Below are 18,500 nucleotides of genomic sequence, written 5' to 3' on the forward strand. Positions count from 1 at the left end.
ACTTGGAAATGTTTTTGTTTAATAGAACCAGTACAGGAACAGTAACTTCTTCAGGAAAGTGAAGAGGTTAGATAAAAATCTTTAATTCTTTATTACCAGTTGGTATGGTTTTACTTAGGATTATATTAAAAAAAGGGTATCTTTGGAAATGGTGTTTTGTATAGTCTGAAAAGTACTATGTGTGGTTTTCTGAATATTGTTTTAATTTCATTGTATTATATTTAATCCTTGTCCCTTTGTAACTCTGACCTGACCTCCTCTTTTTACTTCTACCCCCCATCTTGCCTATTCCTTGGTATATTTGTTTCTGTAATCTAGAGCCAGTGTATAAAATAAAGTTTTAATACCTGAGAGATTTTTTTTTGAAGAAATTGGTCCACAATTGTAGAGGCTGACTAATTCAAAATAGAAGGGTAGGCCAGCACTTTAGAGCAGTAAACTGGAACAGCCGCACTCAAATTGGAAGGCAGTCTGCTGTTGGACTACCTTGTTTTTGGAGGGAGAAGATCAGTCTTTTTTGGTTCTGTTATTAAGCCATCAAGTGTTTAGTTGAATCCTCTGGGGCTAGAGAGCTAGTACAGAGGGCAGCAATGCCTTGCTTGTAGCTGACCTGGGTCAGTCCCCAGCACCCCATATGGTCCCTCAAGCTTCACCAGGAATGATCCCTGAATGCAGAGCTGGGAGCAAGCCTTGAGCACTGCCAGGGGACCTCTCTACCCTCAATAGATTAGTCCCACACCTAATTATGAAGTGATCGTCTGCTTCTTCAGAGTTTACTGATTAATATTACCTTACCCCAAAAAAATGCTTTTACAGAAACATCAGGATTTATGTGTGACCAAATATCTGAGAAAGAACATTCTAGCCAAAATAACACATAAAATTAACCACCTTACTTGTTAAATATGTTTTCATGCAGTTACTAATGCTTTCCACAAAATTTTGTTAAGGGAACTACATTTTGAAATTTATGGCATTATATCAATACTAATAGAGTGAAAAATGAACCTTGTTGGATAAGGGGGTGCTTACTTTTAAGATGCTTGGCAGTAGAATCTAGCATAAACTTAATAGAGGAGGACAAATAAGAAATAAGGAAGTCTGTTAAGAAAAAGAGAAACATAACCAGAAGTGGTTATAAGAATCAATGGGTAATAAAAAAAATATGCAAAAACTGTAAAAGAAGGATTATTAAGATAATATTCCTTGCTTGGGAAAAGAGGAAAAATAGAAAAAGTTTGTAGACATAATGTTATAAACTTGCTTCTTTGACTAAAAATGTTTTAGTTTTTAGAAAATAAGCTTAGTTAAAAGAAAGTGAGGGTTTCTTGTCTTATACAGACAAAAAGTAGAATAAAGTTGTTCTTATTAATGAGCTTTCCCTCTGCTAATATGTGACTAGTTTTAGTTTGTATAAATTTGAGTATGAGCACTACAGAGAGCAAAATACTTTAAGTGAATAAAAGTTAGGAACAATGAGAATTAACTTTACATAATAATGTTAATACAATCAAGTTTTTCTTAGTAACTAATAAAATGGCTAATACTTATTAGCTAGCTAATACCAATTTCTAGCTAATAAAATGTAGCACTGTAGCACTGTCCTCCTGTTGTTCATTGATTTGCTCGAGCGGGCACTAGTAACGTCTCCATTATGAGACTTGTTGTTACTGTTTTTGGCATATCCAATATGCCACGGGTAGCTTGCCAGGCTCTCCCGTGCAGGCGGGATACTCTAGGTAGCTTGCCGAGCTCTCCGAGAGGGATGGAGGAATAGAACGGGGTTGGTCACGTGTAAGGCAAACGCCCTACCTGCTGTGCTACTGCTCCATTCATAGCTAATAAAATAGCTGAAATAAATGTGAATTCAGGCAGTTAGATTGTAAAACTTTTACTCTTGGTGACTGTGTTATTTGTACCATTTCCCTCTACTTATTAAATGGAATTTTCTTTTTATTATGTGATCCCGGTAATTTTTTAATCTCTTTGTTGGGTAATCTGCTTGTCTGTTGTTTATGGTTATCCTGTGTGATATTTTTTATACCAATGTATAGTTTAGGAAAAAGGATCTTACACTTTAATTCCTTAGTATGGAAATATCATGAAACAAAAATTTCATTAATTTTCTGATTTCCTCTTTATATTTAAGCAATTTTTGAAAGACAAGAGTTTCAATCTGAAGAAAAATAGGTTCTGAAGTGATCAATATCAAGAAAATGAGTTCTAGGTTTCCTTACATGTTATGAATATAGCTTGGCCTCACTACAGATTGACAGTGTACCTTCAGTTAGATTTTCAAGCTGATTTTAAAAGTACTTAGAAATTTTTGGTAGGAAGGAGTTTGGACGGAAATGTTTTAGATACTAAAATAATACCACCTTTTAGTGGCTAGTTTTGGTAACATAATTACAACTTTTTTTTTTTAATAGATCAGCATGGTTGATATTAGCAAGCTTGCCAAAGGAAGCTTTTCTATGGTGGAAAGTGGACAAGATATATTTGAAAACACATTTTCTCAGAAACATAAGGAACTATCAGTTTTATTGTTGGAAATGAAAGAAGCTCAAGAAGAGATTGCATTTCTTAAATTGCAGCTCCAGAGCAAAAGACCTGAGGGTGACCCTGAGGTCCTTAACCAGAAAGAGGTGAAACAGACTGAGAGTGAAGGAATATTGCTTGAAGATACAAGGCATCATTTTACCCCAATGCCATATGCTGAGAGCAGTCTTCCAGAATCTGAAAAAGAAGAGCAGATAAGCACTAAACACCAAAGTAGAACATCTGAAGAAATACCTTTAACTAATGCTGGAATGGAATTAAAATCAACAGAGCAGGATGAATTTAATAAGCTTCCTTCAGATTTACCAAGTATTTGTCAGTGTCACCAGGATGAATTGGAAAGACTAAAAAATCAAATTTTGGAACTTGAGACAAGCTTTAGTAAGGCAGAAGAAATCTATGAGAAAAACTTAGATGAGAAAGTAAAGGAGATAAGCAGCCTGTCCCAGCAGATTGGAGAGCTTAAGGATAATGCTGAAAAGGCCAACAGTGCATTTACTGCTTTATCTGAAGAAAAAGACCAGCTTCTTTCTCAAGTGAAGGAACTTAGTGTAATAGGAGAGCTAAGGGCTCAGGTACAAGAGCTGGAAGTGAACCTTGCAAAATCAGAAAGTCAAAGAAGATTTGACTATGAAAGTCAAACAGCTCATCACAACTTGCTTACTGAACAGATTCACAGTCTCAACATAGAAGCCAAATCCAAGGATGTAAAAATTGGAGTTTTACAGAATGAACTAGATGATATGCACCTTCAGTTTACTGAGCAGAGTTCACTAATTACAGACCTTCAGAGCCAGCTTCAAAAGAAGGAAAGCGAAGTACTTGAAAGAGAAGAACATGTTAAGGATATCTCAAATAAGGTGGAAGAACTTTCACAGACCCTTTCACAGAAGGAATTGGAAATAGTAAAGATGGATCAACTCTTACTAGAGAAGAAGAAAGATGTGGAAACTCTCCAACAAACCATTGAAGAGAAGAATCAACAAGTCACAGAAATTAGCTTTAGTATGACTGAGAAAATGGTTCAGCTTAATGAAGAGAAGTTTTCTCTTGGGATTGAAATTAAGACTCTAAAAGAACAGCTCAATTTATTATCTAGAGCTGAAGAAGCCAAAAAAGAGCAGGTAGCAGAAGATAAAGAAGTTTTTCCTGACAAACAGAATAGTGAGGAGTTGAATTCAGAAGGGCTAATCATAAGTAAAGAAGAACTACAGCAGGAATTAGAACTTGTAAAGAAAGAAAGTGAGCAGAGAAAAAGAAAACTCCATGCAGCTCTTATTAATAGGAAGGAACTTCTACAGAGAGTTAGCAGATTAGAAGAGGAGTTGGCCAAAGTGAAAGATGAACCTAGGAGTGAGATTTCAATCAGTGAGATTGAGAAAAGGGAGGTGGAGGAAGATAAAGAAAACAAAGAAGACTCAGAAAAATGTATGGCTCCTAAGTGCCAAGAAACAAAAATTTCTTTACAACAGACTCTGTCTGAAAAAGAAGTAGAACTAGAACACATAAGGAAGAATTTAGAAGAAAAGCTAGCAGCTGAGGAACAGTTACAGGCTGTGGTCAAACAGATGAGTCAGAACTTGCAAGAGAAGACAAACCAAATAGATTTGCTACAGGCAGAAATTGTTGAGAACCAAGTAGTTATACAAAAGTTAACTGCAGGTAATGAGAATGCAGGTGATGGAGGCTTAGCAACACCTGTAAAAGAAACAGCTTCAGTCAGTCTGATAGAGGCAGGTAGTGGAGAACACTGGCAACCGGAACTGGAAGGTAAAATAATGAATCTTGAAAAAGAAAAGGAGCAGCTTCAAAAGAAGCTACAGGAAGTGTTAGTCTCTCGCAAAGTGATTCTAAAAAAGGCACAGGAGAAAGAGAAACATCTTAAGGAGGAGCTAAAGCAACAGAAAGATGACTATAATCACTTGCAAGAACAGTTTGATATGCAAAGCAAGGAAAATGAGAATATAGGACGCCAGCTAAGCCAACTCCAGATTCAAGTAAAAGAGTTTACAGACAGAAAAGCCTTAGACACTGAACAACAGGAGCCAGGATCTCCCACTCAAGAGTTAGAACCTTTATTCAAAGCCTCAGAGCAGCAGCTTGCCCAGCCAGAGTCCAGTTTATGCCCAGATGGGCCTTCTCATCCAGGAGGTGCAAATACCCTGGAGGGTAGTAATCTTATTGCCCAAATTAAGACACAACTCAAAGAACTAGAGACTAAAAAAGAAGAGCTGGAATTGAAACTTAATTCTACAACTCAAGAACTTACAAAAAAATCAGAGGAGGTATTTCAGTTACAAGATCAATTAAATAATCAATGTTTAGAAATACAGAGCATGAAGATAGCAGCCCATGAAGCTGAGGCTCAGGCTAAAAGCCTGAGGCAGAGATTGGAAAGCTGCCAACTAGAAATTACTGAATTAGCACATTTAAGAGAATTACAGCCTGAGCTCAATGAACTGAAAAAGCTCATAGACCAAAAGGAAAAAGAAGCTATATGCCTTTCTGAGCAACTTAGTGAGAAAAAAGCAGCTCTTACTCAAATGCAGTCAGAGATAACAGAACAAGAGGATTTAATTAAGGCTCTTCATACCCAATTGGAAATGCAAGCTAAGGAGCATGATGAGAAGATTAAGCAGTTACAGGTGGAACTTTGTGAAATGAAGCAAAAAACAGATGAGGTTGGAGAAGGAAGCAAACCAAACCAACAGATACAAAGAAAACTACAAGCTGCTCTTATTTCCAGAAAAGAAGCACTGAAAGAAAACAAAAATCTCCAAGAGGAGTTGTCTTTGGCTCGAGATACCATTGAAAGTCTGACCAGGTCTCTGGCAGATGCGGAAATCCAGGTCACTGCTCAAAATAAAGAAAAAGATACGTTCTTAGGAACCTTAGCTCTTCTTCAGGAAGAAAGAGACAAACTCATTACAGAAATGGACAGATCTTTAGTGGAAAATCAAAGTCTCAGTGGCTCTTGTGAAAGTCTGAAATTAGCTTTGGAGAGTCTTACCGAAGACAAAGAAAAGTTAGTGAAGGAAGTAGAATCTTTGAAATGTTCTAAGATTGCAGAAAGCACTGAATGGCAGGAGAAACACAAAGAATTACAAAAAGAATATGAAATTCTTCTTCAGTCCTATGAGAATGTTAGTAACGAGGCAGAAAGGATCCAGCATGTAGTGGAAAATGTGAGGCAGGAGAAGCAAGAATTATATGCTAAGTTAAGAAACACAGAAGCAAGCAAGAAAGACACAGAAAAGCAGTTGCAGGAAGCTGAACAGGAAATGGAGGAAATGAAAGAAAAGATGAGAAAGTTTGCTAAATCCAAACAACAGAAAATTCTAGAATTGGAAGAAGAAAATGACCAGCTTAGAGCAGAAGTGGGCGCAGGAGGTGGGACTTCTAAAGATTGTATGGAATCACTTCGAGTTTCCAATTCTTGCATGAAGGAGGAACTAGAAAGGGTGAAAATGGAGTATGAAGCCCTTTCTATGGAGTTTAAGGCTTTAATAACTGAGAAAGACTCTCTAAGTGAAGAGGTCCAAGATTTAAAGCATCAGATAGAAATGAATGTATCTAAATCTATTAATCTAGAGGCCACAGAGAAACATTATCAGATGGATATCATTGAAGAGACACAGTCTGCCCTGATTGAGACTGATGAGCAAGGCTCTCTGAGTGTGAGCACAAGACCTGAAACTTTAGGTTTTGTTCCACTAGAAAACAGTACCAAGCCCAATATTAGTGAGAACATCAGCTCACATGAAATTAATAACTACCTGCAGCAGATTGACCAATTCAAAGAGAGAATAGCTGAATTAGAGGAGGAAATACAGAAAGAAAAAGAATTTAGCCAGACTTTAGAAAATGAGAGAAACACTTTACTGAATCAGGTAGCAGCAAAGGAGGGTGACCTGAAAATGCTTCAGGAAGAAGTCATCCAAATAAACCTGTTAAATCAGCAAGCCCAGGAAGAACTTGCCAGAGTTACCAAGCTAAAGGAGATAGCAGAAGAAGAGAAAGATGATTTAGAAGAGAGGCTTATGAATCAGTTAGCAGAACTTAATGGTAGCATTGGTAATTATTACCAGGATGTTACAGATGCTCAAATAAAAAATGAGCAACTAGAATCTGAAATGCTGAATCTAAAAAAGTGTGTGAGTGAATTGGAAGAAGAAAAACAGCAGCTAGTAAAGGAGAAAACTCAGGTGGAATCAGAAATTAGAAAAGAATATTTAGAGAAAATACAAGGTGCTCAGAATGAGCCTGTCAGTAAAGGCCATGCAGAGGAACTTCAGGAGTTGTTAAAAGAGAAACAACATGAAGTAAAGCAACTGCAAAAGGATTGTATCCGGTACCAAGAGAAAATCAGTGCTCTGGAGAGAACTGTTAAGGCTCTAGAATTTGTTCAAAGTGAGTCCCAGAAAGATTTGGAAATAACGAAGGGAAAACTGGCTCAGGCAAATGAATGCTGCAAGAAGACAGAAACTGAGTTAGCTAGTTCAAGAGTACTATTAGATGACACTCAGAGTGAAGCAGCAAGGGTCCTAGCAGATCACCTCAAATTAAAAAAGGAACTTCAGTCAATTAAAGATTCAGTTAAAAGTCAGATTAAACAAAAGGATGAAGATCTTGAGCGAAGACTGGAACAGGCAGAAGAAAAACACCTCAAAGAGAAGAAGAATATGCAAGAGAAACTGGATGCTTTGCACAGAGAAAAAGTCCATCTGGAAGAGACGTATGGAGAGATTCAGATTACTTTGAACCAGAAAGATAAAGATGTTAAGCAACTTCAGGAAAACCTGGATAATACTGTGGCTCAGCTTGCAGCTTTTACTAAAAGCATGTCTTCCCTCCAAGATGATCGGGATAGAGTGATAGATGAAGCCAAGAAATGGGAGAGGAAGTTTAGTGATGCAATTCAAACCAAAGAGGAAGAAATTAGACTCAAAGAGGAGAATTGTAGTGTTCTAAAGGATCAGCTTAAGCAGATGTCCATCCATATGGAGGAACTGAAGATCAACATATCTAGGTAAAGAAATAATAGCTTTGGGGAGGGAAAGGAGGGGGGATTCTTCCAAGGTAATTGAAGACAAGGAAAGTCACTATAAAACTATTTTTATTTAATACTGTGGAACTAATTTGGCCTAAATTTCCCTGAAACTTGTATTTTCTTGTGATTTAAAAAAATTAATTACTTTCTGCTGAAGGTTGTATTAACATGAAAAATCCATGTTTGCTTCTCTTTTTATCTTTCTGAAGAGAGATCTGTTTTTATTTCCATTTTGATAGTCCATGGTGCTTTTCAATTTATCGTTCTAACTTCTAAATAGTTCTTGTCTTTTCTGTCTTACATATGTCACATCAATTCAAACTACATTTGCTTGCTACAGAGTAATGTTCTTTAAGTTCCAGTTTTATAATACTTTTAAAAATGACAAACTGTCGTTGTTCCCCATATTTTATAGGTGTCTATTTGTAGTAGAATTTGTATATTCTGAGACTATTGACTTCACTGTCCTTCAACCAAGATTATTTCTTAAAGGAACATAACATTAACTTATCTGGAACAAAGTAAAGCAAAATTAAAGAAAGCATTGCCCATAGTTGTGTCACAAGAATAAGCAGTGTTCTTTGGAGTTTACTATTTAAATGTATAAATATTTAAATGAAATATGCATTAAAGTAGAGCATTTAGTAGCACTCCTAAGACTTCATTGAAAAAATGTTGACCACTTTGAATTATATTCATATTTATATATTTTGTACGTCTGAATACATGTTGTTACTATAGGTATTAAATACTTTATCCTTGAGATCTTTAGTTAATGACCTCCTTTCAATGACTTTGTTTTTTTCCCCAGACTTGAACATGATGAGCAGACTTGGGAGTCCAAGGCCCAGACAGAGGTCCAGCTGCAGCAGAGGGTCTGTGATACCCTACAGGAAGAAAACAAAGAACTTTCCTCCCAGCTAGAGGAAATACAGCAGTTATATCACAAATCTCAGAATGAACTAGCTAAGTGGGAATCAGAATTTAAGATTCTCAGCGACCACTCAACTGATTTAAATAACTCTTTAGAAAAATGCAAGGAAGATAAAGAAAATTTGAAAGGAATCATAAAGCAACAAGAGGCTGATATTCAAAATTGTAAATTTAGTTATGAAAAGCTGGAGACTGATCTTCAGGCCTCCAGAGAACTAACCAGTAAGCTGCATGAAGAAATTAACTTGAAAGAGCAGAAGATTATAAACCTGCTTTCCGCGAAGGAACAGGCAATCCAAGTAGCTATTGCTGAAGTAAATCAACAGCATGATAAAGAAATTAAAGAGTTGGCAAATCTTCTATCCCATGAGGAAGGGAATAGTGTCGTAGATGAAGATAATGAAAAAACTGTTCACAAAACAAATCAGCTTATAGAAGCATTGAAAGCCATAAAAAATGAAAACATGCAACAGAAGGCTCAGTTGAATTCCTTTGTTAAGTCCATGTCTTCTCTCCAGGATGACCGAGACCGCATTGTTGGTGACTACCAAAAGCTGGAAGAACGGCATCTCTCAGTAATTGTAGAAAAAGACGGGCTCATCCAGGATGCTGCTACTGAAAATAATAAACTTAAGGAAGAAATTAGATGTTTGAGAAGTCATATGGATGACCTCAATTCTGAGAATGCCAAGCTAGATGCAGAATTAATCCAGTATAGAGAAGACCTAAACCAAGTGATAGTAAGAAAGGACTGTCAGCAAAAACAACTCCTTGAAGCTCAACTTCAGCAGAATAAGGAGCTGAAAAGCGAATATGCTAAAATAGAAGAAAAGCTAAAGGAATCTGAAGAAGCAAAGGAGGACCTGCTGGCATCCTCTCGTGCCCTCCAGGAGGAAAAACAAGGTTTATCTAAAGAGATCAATAACTTGCAATTATCTATATCCCAACTAAAAAGACAAGTGACAGCCTTGCAAGAAGAAGGTGCTTTAGCAATACTTCAGGCCCAGTTAAACACAAAAGAAGAAGAAGTTCAAAAGTTAAGTTCTACGCTTTACTCCTCTCAGAAGAGAACTGCAGAATTGGAAGAGGAATTGGTTCGAGTTCAGAAGGAAGCTGCCAAGAAGGTAGGTGAAATTGAAGAAAAACTGAAGAAGGAATTAAAGCATCTTCATCACGATGCAGGGATAATGAGAAATGAAACTGAAACAGCAGAAGAGAGAGTGGCAGAGCTAGCAAGAGATCTGATGGAAATGGAACAGAAGCTACTCATGGTCACCAAAGAAAATAAAGATCTTACAGCACAAATCCAGTCTTTTGGAAATTCTATGAATTCCCTGCAAAATAGTAGGGATAATGCTAAAGAGGAGCTTGATGAACTGAAAAAGAAATATGATGCCAGTTTAAAGGAGTTGGCACAGCTGAGAGAAGAGCGGGGCTCCTTAAACAGAGAAAGAGATGTTCTTGTTTCTAAGGCGGCCTTTCCAATGCATGCCACAGAGGACAGCACCTTCCCTCATCTTGAGAAACTCAACCAACAGCTTCTGTCCAAAGATGAGCAACTACTTCACTTGTCCTCACAACTAGAAGATTCTTACAACCAACTGCAGTCCTTCTCCAAGGCTATGGCCAGTCTACAGAATGAGAGGGACCACCTGTTGAATGAACTGGAGAAATTCCGGAAGTCTAAGGATGAAAAGCAGAGATCTGCAGCTGAACCTACAACAAGCCCAGCTGAAGTACAGAGTTTAAAAAAAGCTATGTCATCTCTCCAAAATGACAGAGACCGACTAGTGAGTGTCTATTTCTCTCTGATCTGCCTTTGAGAGTTTGGGAAATTTAAAATTGATTTTTAGTTCTGTAGAAAAAGATAAATTCTTATACGCATCACCTGTGCACTGTTATGTAATTGACAGGTTCTGTTTGATCTTAGAGGAACACATACACTATTTATTTAAATTATTTTGTGTCTGCCATTACAAGTTTCCTTTATGCAAATTTCTCCTTTTTCTTTTCTTTATTAAAATGAGTAATGGAAGGAGAGGCCAAGAAATAGTACAGAAATTAGACTGCATGTCTGTCATGCATCTGACCTTGGTTTCGATCCTTGGCACCACATGGTCCCCTAAACATTGCTGGAGTATCCCTGGAGGTCCCTTGAGCACCCTAAGGGCCTCTGAAGCAATGCCTGGGTGCATTGGTAATCCCTGGTACTGCAGAACCTGAGCAACACTGTACCCTTAGGCCCTTGATTGAGTCACTGACCCAATTAGCTGAGAATTGCCTATGGGCCCAGTGAGCACCACTTTGGAGTCACCCGCTCATCCCCCCACCAACCCCCAGCTCTTTCAAATAAAGACTAAGAGATGGGCTAGAGAGAGAGAAAGTACAGGGTTAAGGTGTTTTCCTTAAGTGAAACTGACCCTGGTTTGGTCTCTGGTACCACATAGGGTTCCTGAGAACCATCATCCCTCCCCACCAAAAAATAAAAAGATAAATATTTTATAACATAAGTATGTGTAAATATGTTCAGATTTTTTCATAGCTAAATTGAAAGAAAGTTATTATGATCTCTCACCACCACTTATAATGATAATTCAATAATACAGGTCATTAGGGGTAGAAGGAATTCAGGTTTCTCATACTGATGTTTAATGCAACCCCACTTTGTAGGAAGGTTAGTGTAAATAATTGGTAAAGTTTTAGTCTATCGTTTACTTTCTTTTCTTTCATTCATCAGAGAGAAAGCTAAGGAAGGCTAATATAGTAATTGTCTTGCTTTTAGTAGGGTTCAGTAGTTTTATCAGTTTTTTTGTTTTTTAATGTCTAGGTTAACAAAATTCATAAGTGAAAACTGGATTTACTTTAGCTAAGCCAAGTTGTCAGGAGATAATACTATATGTCATTACTATCTTGTTTGGAGATTGTTTTCATTTAAGACTTTGGATATATCCATTCTCTTTCAGCCTGTAGAGTTTCATTTGAAAAATTTAATTGAGCATATTATTAGATTCCTGTGTTTGTAAATCTTTTCTCTGGCTGCTTTTAGGGGTCTAGCTCTTTCTGTTGTGGGTTTATTTTATTTGAAACTCTTTGAAATTCCTGAATCAGAGTATGTGTCTTCCTTCTCATAAGTGATAGAAATTGGGGCCAGAGCAGTAGTACCGTGGGTTCAGTGCTTACCTTGAACACTGTCAACTCAGGCTCAATCCCTGTAATCCACTATGATCTTCTGAACCCCACCAGGAGTGATTCCTGTGTGCAGAGCTGGGAGTAAGTTCTGAGCACTGCTGAATGGGATTCAAATGAAAAAAATTTTTTTCAGAAATTCTTAGTTATCAGATTTTTCACCAAAATTTCCTTTTTTTCGTCTGGAACTCCTATGGTGTGAATGTTCTTCCTCATAATAATATCTCAGTAATCTTTGTTTTATTCATTAAAAAAATCTTTTTGGCTCTCTTTGTTGGATTTTCTTCTTATCTTTGAAGTCACTGATTAGTTTTAACTTCTATTCTGCTGTGAGACTCACCATTATGTTTTTTTGTTGTTGTTGTTGTTGTTGTTTTTTAACCCAGCTGCTATATTCTTTTGTGTGTTCATTTCTGTCTGAAGCTTTATATACTTTCCTTCATACTGTCTCAAACTTATTGAGGGTCTCTTCCATTGGTTTCTTCATTTATTGACCATAAATAGCATTGCTGCTCTGAAGTCTTCATTGGAGGTAGAAATTTAGAACAGTCTGGTGTATTTGAAAACCTGTCTGAGCTTTTGTCCCTATCTTCTTATGTGACTGAATTTCTCTATTTTTTCCTTATGCCTAGCTTTATGTGAGGGTAAGTGGTAGAGATCCAAATACAAGCTATCCTGAACTTTGATCAAGTACTTACGCTCTTGGATTTTAGTCAGTATCTGTGCCTCTGGGATTGTGCAAACTTGAATATCTGCTGGGGATTTATGTTAAGGTGCTGCTGTTGCGAATTTATAGTTGTAAGCTGACTGCTTCCAGGTCTCTGATTACTGTCAGCAGGCAATTCTACATTCCAGAGTTCACAGTGCTGGCGTCTGACACTGACTTTGGTGTTGCTACCCACAAGTTTGGGGAACAACTGGGGTACTTAATAGTACCTGTAATTGGTTAAATATGGGTTGTAGGGCCTGGATTTATTTTGCCTGGTGGAAGCAAATGTCTCTTAGTCCATTGCAGCTCTGCCCTGGACTTGGGATCGTAGAATTTGCTTTTGGGTTGCTCTGAAAAAGTTCGGAATTTTCAGCCTATTTGGCTGCTGACAGTGGGGAATATCTTGCTTATGTTAGGTATTGCCTCCAACTCAGGTTTTTTAAGAGTAGAGTTTTAAATCTGAGGGCACAGATGTTTGGCTCACCCTCCCCCTTTTTTTTTCCAGGCAGAGATGTGTTTTCACTTCTCTCTGCTCCCCTCCCCTGTCCCTGGGGTCTTCACCCTTAGATGTCAAATTAACCACAGTTCCTTGTCCCACACCGGTGAATGCTTGAGATGGTCATTAGTTTCTTCTGTGAATTCCCTCAGCAGGGCCCACGTGGGATTCTGGATATAATTCAGTGTTTGTGTACTCTGTTTGGTGCTCAGATTCTTCGCTTTTCAGTTAGCCTTCTTCAGTCATTTGTCCTTGTCTTTCTTCACAGCTTTCTCTTTGACTGATATCCTACTCTTCAGTCTAGTCAGACCATCTTATTATGCAGTAATCTTATCTGTTACTTCATACTCATTATAATTTTCTGCCAAAATGTTCTCTTAATTGTTTCCATTTTTATCATGTTAACCCCAGAGTTTATGTCTTCTGTTAAATTTCAGGATCACATGAATGTCTATTTTCTTCTCTTTGTACCTCCCTAGCATTCATTTTGCCCATTTAGATACATGTGTGTAGGTGTGTTACACATGCATCTGTGTATGGGTTCATGCATATGTGCATGTTTGTGTCTATGTATGTTGATAACCTCCATTGCTATTTTTAATGTTCTCAATAAAAGTGCTTTCATATGTGATATTATATTTCACTTGATATTTAGTAGAGTGGTAATTAAAAACATCAGTCATTGATGATCATACTTATTCTTTATTATTATGTGTTATAATAAATTTCATTTTCTAATATTCTCTCAAATATTTGAATATAGTATTTTTTTGCTCTGCTTATCTCTTCCAAGGTTTTTTTTACCTTATTTCTTTTAATTGCTGTTTTAATATTAGCAATAAAATATTAGGTTAATGAAATATTAATCTTCGGGGGAAGGTTAATCTGTTAATCTTTGTTTTATTCTTCATCTCTGAGCGTAAGTCCTAAAATTTTTGTGAGAGATACCAACTCATAGTTGCAGGGTGGCCTGCAGGGTGGCCTGGATAAACATTTTGTGGATAAATCTTATATTGGTATCATAAGCCCTTAATGGTTGTCAAATTCTAAAGAAGACTTCTCATTTCCTGCATGGAATTTCAAAAGCCTTTGTGCTAGCATCTTCAAATGGAGTTGGGGAAATGTGCTTCAAGCAGTCAGAAGGCATACATTCACTTGATCACTTTTTTTTTTCCATTTAGTTATTTATTTTATTGAATCACTATGTGGAAAGTTACAAAGCTTTCAGGCTTAAGTCTCAGTTATACAATGCTCAAACACCCATCCCTTCCCCATTGCACATATTCCACCATCAAGAACTACAGTAAACCTTCCCCCAACTCCCTCAGCCCCCACCCCGCCTGTATAGCTGATAAATTTCACTTTACTTTCTTTTTACTTTGATTACATTCAATTTTTCAACAAAAAACTCACTATTACTTGATCACTTTTATATCAGAACAGTATCTTCAGCCTTGCCTGTGTCCAGTAGCCCAAAGTCTTCGTCTTTTACCTTCCTCAGGGCATAAAACTCTGGTTATCAGTCAGTGTAATAAAAGTATAGGCGCTAGGATGATATCTAGGGATACAGTTGTTTTCTTCAACAGCTTTCATCTACTCTTCCTTATTTCAGCTGCCAGCTCCTCTCTACCCCCATTACCATCTTTTCCAGAGGTACCTGGGGCTGTTAATTCCCAAGATTTTTGAAAATTCTGCAAAGTTTTATTGGCTCTTGGCTTTTGCAAATGCCAGCTTAAGATTTTGCTTTCCCATATCTATTAAGTCAGTTACTACTTAAACATCTGCTTTTTCAGCTTCCAAATTTTGTCGCTGCTGATTCCTCTCCTGTTCTTCTTATTCTTGTATTTTGTGCTTTTAAAAAAGTGCTTTCATTGTAGCTCTGTTGACTTTATTGAGAATTGGCCAAAAGAGTTGTATATTTCAAGGCCCCACCTCTGCTCAAATGTTCTAACATTATTTCTTACTACCAGACTTTCAAATTGAGTATTGGGACAATGAGTTTTAATATATACCTGGAATATAATAGGCAGTTTTGTTAAAGTTAATTCTATGATCAGTATATTTTTCATTGTCACTAATTTTATGTTCATTACCTAACTCTTCTCATTTAATTCTCAAAATTTTTTTTTAATTCTCAGAATATCATGAGAGTTACTGTATTTGACAGGGAAATTGAGGCTAAGAAGGTTTTAGGGACACATAGAGGATCATATTATCTATGTGGACAGGATATCTGATTCCAGAGCCATTATACTTAGAACCACTCGATCTTGACCTTACTGCCTTCTTTATAACCAAGCTGAAATTGCTACTTATGTTAGAAAGAAGCCAAACTAGACATGGCTAAGTAGAAAGCCAGTCCATCTTTACACTTCTAGGGAGTTTCCACCCATGAAGAATCATTTAGTCCCCATTGTCTCCCATTGTTGTTGAAAATTTGCAGTCAGCTTAAGACACAGAGACAAGGTGGGCAATAAGACCTTAGGTGGGCAATAGTAGAAGTTGCTGGAATGATTATGCCATATGCCTTTAGGGGAGCTCTGAGGGATGGCCCTACCAGCTTAGTTTCATGTTATGTCACCATTTTTGAGATCCATGCTGTAGTAGTTTTTTTTTTTTTCAGTGAACTGTCAAGTGCTGATAAGCTATTGTAGTGTAGGATTTAGTAGGGTGATGTTGATGACATTAAGTAGGTGAATGAGATGTGATGAATCATCCATTTTCTTTTTCTTTGCGTAAAGCTGAAAGAATTGAAGAATCTGCAGCAGCAATACTTACAGGTTAACCAAGAGATCACTGATTTGCGTCCACTGAAGACTCAACTTCAGGAGTATCAAGATAAAATAAATACATTTCAGATTTTACAAGAAGAGCTCAGGCAGGAAAACCTCTCCTGGCAGCAAGAGCTACATCAGCTCAGGTATGACAACCTCTGCTTTTGATGCCTTTCTTTTCATTCCCTTTTAACACATTTATTATGAATTGTAGATTCATAGGAAATTGCTAAAAATGCTAGAGAACTCCTGTGTAGCTAAATTTCACCTATTTTCTTTCAATAGTAATATCTTACATAATTTAATGCAGTATTGAAACAAGGAGACTGTCATTGCTATGACTCAAAGATCTTTAGGTTTCACTGATTTTGTATTACTATGTTTATGTATAGTTATGCAACTTTATCATGGGTAGGATGCAAGTAATGACCACTATGGCTAAGATATAAAGCTGTTCCCTAAATGTAAAAATGACCTTTGCACTAGTGGTCGATAATTATTTTCTTCTCTTCCCTCACTCTGAATCCTAACCCCTGAATGTGATTTATAGAATCATACAGATAATTTTGAAATGAGCTTTTTCTTTTATACATCAGAATCTCCTTGAGTTCCGTCATCACTGTTGTATGTATCAATAGTTAGCACTGTAGTAGCACTGTCATCTTGCTTTCCATCGATTTGCTCAAACGGGCACCAGTAATGTCTCCATTGTGAAAGTTGTTACTTTTTTTGGCACATCAAATATGGCACGGGTAGCTGGCCAGGCTCTTTTGTGTGGGCGGGTTGCTCTCGGAATTTTGCCAGGCTCTCCGAGAGGGACGGAGGAATCAAACCCAGGTCAGTCATGTGCAAGACAAATGCTCTACCCGCTGTGCTGTCCCTCCAGCCCATGTATCAGTAGTACATAGTATACTATTATGTATCAGTAGTTAATTATTTTTACAAAGAGTATTCAAAGACATTAATGTAACTTACCTGATGATGGTCATACATATTTTTTCCTAACTTTTACATATTATAAGTTAGGCTCTGTGACCATTTTCTTTTGGGGAGACAGGGTGGGACACTCCCAGCTTCAAGGCTTACTCCTGGCTCTATGCTTAGGGGCCACTCCTGCTAGACTTAGGGGACCAAATGATTGCCAGGGATGAAACCCAAGGGTGCCTGGGATTGAACTTGGGTCTGTTGTGTGCAAGGCAGGCATTTTACCTGCTGTACTATTTCTCTGGCCCACATGATCATTTCTGTCTAGATTTTTATGTTGACAATGAATTTTTTTATTTCTCTGATATAATTGCCCTGGAGTACCAGTGCTACACTATATGGTAAAAATATATGTTAAATTTTTTAGGGGGGAGGTTCTTTTTGGGCCATACCAGCAATGCACAGGGATTACTCCTGGCTCATGCACTCAGGAATTATTCCTGGCAGTGCTCGGGGGACCATATGGGATGCTGGAAACTGAACCCAGGTCGGCCGTGTGCAAGGCAAACACCCTACATGCTGTGCTATGGCTCCAGCCCCCATATGTTAAATTTTTAAGAAACTCTAAAACTACATTACAGATGACTATCAGGATCCATGTAGCTACACTATTATAAATATTCATATATAAACACTGATCCATAAATAATCTTTTAGTTTGTTTTGTGGCAATACCTGGCAGTGCAGTGCTTTGGAGCCAACTTGTGTCTTAGTCTCAGGAATCATTCTTAGTGCCAGAATTGAATCTTGGGACCACACATGCAAAGCCCTTAGTGCCATCTCCCTGGCCTGCTGTATAAGTATTACTATTATAGATAATGACTTTTATTTTTTCTTTAGCATACACAAAATATTTCTTCTGTTTTTTCCAGTTGGAGATGGGAAAAAGTTGAAAACTGCTGTATAACTATAAGATTTTTGTCTCTGTGGTTTCAAATATTTTCTCCCATTTGTAGCTTTTCTATTTATTTTTCCTGACAAAGTCTTAAATTTTGATAAAATATAACTTATTTATTTTATTATTTGGGGAGAAGGGGGGTTGGGACTATGCTCAGGGACTACTCTACTCAGCTGTACTCAGTGGGTGCTGCAAACAGTGCTCAGGGGACCAGGTGGTACAGGGAATTGAACCAGGACCAGTTGCATACAAAGAAAGCATCTTAAACCTTGTACTAGCTTTCTGGTTCCAAGTTTAGTTTTCTTTCTATTTGACTTTAGTGATTTCTGTTATTCTCTCTTCAAGGTCACTGATTTTTTTTTCCCTACATCCATCTGCAATATGCTGTTGATCCTCTTGAGTTAGCTTTTTCACTTTGGATATTTCCAGTTTTAAAATTTTCACCCACTTCTTTTGTATATCTTACGTTTTCCTTCTTTGTTGAGATTTTGTTTATTCTTTTGTTTCCATAATGTAATTTGCTTGTTAAAAACATTCATTTGATAACTACTTTGCAATTTGTTTATATTTTCTTTATGTCTGTTTCATCTTGGTGTTATAATCTTCATTTTCTCAACCAAATTATGATTTCTCTGGTTCTTAGTGTGATGTGTGATTTTTGGTTTTATTGATGAGCTTCTGAGACTCTAAGACTCAGCTGAACTTAAATCTTTTGCTTTGGTAGGTTTCCACTGATTTCATAAGAAGGTGTCAATAGGGGAAGAGAACCACAAATACTATATTGCCAGATGTAGGGTGAAGTTCACTGGACTTCCCATTCAGCTTTTTTAAATACTTTTAAGGGAGTAGGGTACTGTCAGCAAAATATGGAGATCTTTGCTCTCTCCTACTTCTCTGATAACAGTGAGATG

General features: G+C 37.2%; 1 protein-coding gene across 3 annotated transcripts in view; it reads left to right on the forward strand.

The window, feature by feature from the left end:
* The window catches only part of GOLGB1 (golgin B1), a 71,870-nt gene that overhangs the window by 41,513 nt on the left and 11,857 nt on the right, over positions 1-18,500 (forward strand). For all 3 annotated transcript variants that reach the window (XM_055126063.1, XM_055126064.1, XM_055126065.1), the window contains 3 exons: positions 2,430-7,588; positions 8,421-10,332; positions 15,675-15,853. In XM_055126063.1, coding sequence (XP_054982038.1) covers positions 2,430-7,588; positions 8,421-10,332; positions 15,675-15,853 — 7,250 coding nt within the window. The remainder of the gene's footprint in view (positions 1-2,429; positions 7,589-8,420; positions 10,333-15,674; positions 15,854-18,500) is intronic.

Source organism: Sorex araneus, chromosome 2 (assembly GCF_027595985.1).
Source record: "Sorex araneus isolate mSorAra2 chromosome 2, mSorAra2.pri, whole genome shotgun sequence".
Classification (NCBI taxonomy): Eukaryota; Metazoa; Chordata; class Mammalia; order Eulipotyphla; family Soricidae; genus Sorex; species Sorex araneus.